Genomic DNA, 3060 nt, shown 5'->3' with positions numbered 1-3060 from the left:
AATATTTTTTTAATAATTTTATTTTTTTGAAATTATAAATTATAAATCCTCTAAAAAATATAAATATTTAAAATAAAAAAATTAACTAATATTAACTAATTACAAATTTATTCTCTATTTTTCTATAATAATAATGCGATTGTTACAGACAAAGTCCAATTAGCTCTTAAGAAACCCACCTGATGAGACCTAACCCAATGATGACTAAAATCCAATAACAAATCCTTAAGACAAGATGAAGAAAAACCCAGGATCAAATGGAATCAACTCTCTTCAGATGCTTCAACGGTTAAGAGACCTCGTATTTCAGAGAGTAAAACACCCCCTATATAAAGGAATAACTAGGCAAAACGTTATGATATGATTATAACAAGTGAACCGTGATAATCATTTATTCAATAAAATCGTTACTTCAGTAGCGACAATAATCACATAAATAAAAGGGAATAAACCGGAAAATAGTGAATTACATTAAAGTATTAAACACATTAAATATTTTTTAACTTAAGCATTAGAGTCAATAACGGATTTAAAAAGTTTTGTTTAGAGAGATAAAATATATATAATTGTTTTAGACAAATGAGAACATAACGAATAAACAATTACGTCAGAACCAACGTTATGAGATAATGCCGAGACTACTATAACAGTTGCACTACCAAAGTCTATAATCGTCGAATCTCGACAATAATAATGCGACGTAAAAGCATTAGATGTCGGAAAAACAGCAGTCCTATAAAACAGAGTTAAAAAGAAAAAGCAACCAATAGGTAAAGAGACGAAATTTCACACTATCTAATACATTACTGACTTTAGTATCGAAGTGTCTTGCAGGTTGTCCAATCGGCCTGGTTCTGTACGCGCTGAAATCAGGATCTCTAGTCTTCACCCCTTCAGTTCGTAAACTCACTTTTGGTATGAACATTTGGCGCCGTCTGTGGGGAACTTACTTTGCCAAGAATCATGGCCGAATATCGAATTCACTACGCAATCAATTTAGAAATTCCATTGAAGGGCCAACACGAGGAGGACGGACACGAGACTGGCGTTAGTGACCTCCCAAGTTAACGGGGAATATTAGACACAGAATCCGCTACTGCAACAGTACTTGAAAAAAGGACAACAAGAGGTACAATTCATTTATTCTTTTATAATTAAGCATGTACCTAGGGAACATAATACACAGACTGATGTATTGTCCAAACTAGCAAACACTAAACCCATAATAGGGAATCATATTCTCATACAGGAGGAGCTTATAGAGCCCATTATAACAAAACCTGATGTTTTGATTTTCTGCTCATCCCTCTTACACTTGGATGGACCTGTTTCGCACATACTTAGAACACAGGACCTTGCCCAGTGATCCTAAGGAAGTAAAAAAGTTACAACTTAAAGCGGCCAAATATACTATGATAAATGGACAGCTATAGAAAAGAGGCGTATCTCAACCATTGTTGAAGTGTTTAAATAACCAACAAACGATGTACATGTTGCAAAAGGTTCATGAGGGTTGCCGTAGACATCATTTAGGAGAAAAGTCATTAGCTCAGAAGGTCATCCAAGCCGGATTCTACTGGCTCACTCTCATGAAAGATACCATGGAGTATGTGAAAAAATGTGACAAATGTCAGCAGCATGGTAACTTCCACCAAACACCTCCTCATGAGCTCGTATCCGTGATCCCGACAAGGCCATTTGCCAAGTGGGACTTGGACCTATTGGGACCTTTTTCACAAGAACCTGGCCAGGTAAAATATCTTATAGTTGCTATAGACTATTTTACCAAGTGAATTGAGGCCACACCCATGTCTGGTATCAGTTATGCTCAATGTCAAAAATTCGTTTGGAAAGAAATTATTGCAAGATTTGGGAACCCCAAGCCCATTGTCAGAGATAACGGGACCTAATTACAGACTCTAGGTTTCGGGAATTATTGTCCGGCTTAGGGATCTGAGAAATATTTGCCTTGGTGGAACACCCGTAGAAAAATAGACAAGTCGAAGCTGCCAATAAGGTGATTCTGAATGTGTTGAAGAAAAGATTTAATGAACACCTGGACTCTTGGGCTGACGAGGTATGGTCGGTACTGTGGTCATACCGAACTACAGTGCACTCCACTACCAACGAGACGCCTTTCAGACTTATCTATGATGAAAAGGCGATAATTCCGGCAGAACTCCAGGAGCCAAGCCCAAGAATGCTTTTGGAAACCTCGGCAACTCATGAGAGGTTGGACCTAATTGACGAAGTCAAGGGAATAGCTAATTTAGCAGAGCAAGCTCTGAAGTAAAGGGTGGCCAAGAGGTACAATACAAAGGTCCAACCTAGAAGTTTTCAAGCAGGGGATTTTGTTCTAAGGCAAGCCGATGCCGAGGTACTAGGAACACGAGGTAAGCTAGCTCCAACTTGAAAAGGACCCTTTAGAGTGAAAGAAGCACTGGAACAAGGTGCATACAAGTTAGAAACTGTGGATGACTCCGAAATCCCGAGAAGTTGGAACACAACCCATTTGAAAAGGTATTATTCTTAGGAAATGTTGGAAGTTTTTGGAAAATTTCCTTTATTTTTGTTACGTAGAGTAAGGGCATTCTTTTGCTATGCGATTAGGTTTTTAATAAGTCCCACCTTGTATTCAATAAAAGGAACTTTCCTTTTGAACTTACACTTTAAATAAATATTTTTTATTTATCTTACAAACTCATGTTATGATCGGAATGCGCTAAATATCCCTTCAGTCATATAAAGTCGAAATCGAGCTGAAATTAAAGTTTAAAATAAAACGATCTAAGGAAGAAGGATATATAGCAAGCAGATAAGTTAATCCCAATTATAACGAAAACACATAAAGTTAAATTCCAAAGAAACAACAGGAGAAAGTACTGCAAAAAGTACCACAGTTCTGAACTACCAAGTTCAAAATACTTAGCAAAATGAGTAATAAATTACAAATCATAATGTTGAAATAAATTTTTCATCCACCACCTTCTTGAAGGCATTAACTTCGAAGATGTTCAAGTTGGGAGCCTTGAACTTAATCTGGTCAAGGATGTTTTTCTC

At 36.8% G+C, this 3060-nt stretch overlaps 1 protein-coding gene across 1 annotated transcript; it reads left to right on the top strand.

The window, feature by feature from the left end:
- The first annotated feature begins 1484 nt into the window (after positions 1-1484).
- Positions 1485-2293, top strand: LOC140177793 (uncharacterized). Its single transcript, XM_072210966.1, has 2 exons — positions 1485-1751; positions 1988-2293. Exons 1-2 carry the CDS (start codon positions 1485-1487, stop codon positions 2291-2293), a joined length of 573 nt encoding a protein of 190 aa, XP_072067067.1.
- Positions 2294-3060: the final 767 nt, after the last annotated feature.

Source organism: Arachis hypogaea, chromosome 13 (genome assembly GCF_003086295.3).
Source record: "Arachis hypogaea cultivar Tifrunner chromosome 13, arahy.Tifrunner.gnm2.J5K5, whole genome shotgun sequence".
Classification (NCBI taxonomy): domain Eukaryota; kingdom Viridiplantae; phylum Streptophyta; class Magnoliopsida; order Fabales; family Fabaceae; genus Arachis; species Arachis hypogaea.
Note: the sequence above shows the minus strand (reverse complement) of the source record. Positions and strands in the feature narration are given on the sequence as shown.

What these genes read in the sequence shown, in the direction of transcription:
- LOC140177793 (XM_072210966.1), top strand. Translation starts at nt 1,485, where the DNA reads ATGTACATGTTGCAAAAGGTTCATGAGGGTTGCCGTAGACATCATTTA. An exon ending in TTTCACAAGAACCTGGCCAG is followed by an intron (nt 1,752 to 1,987) that starts GTAAAATATCTT and finishes GAACACCCGTAG; the next exon opens with AAAAATAGACAAGTCGAAGC.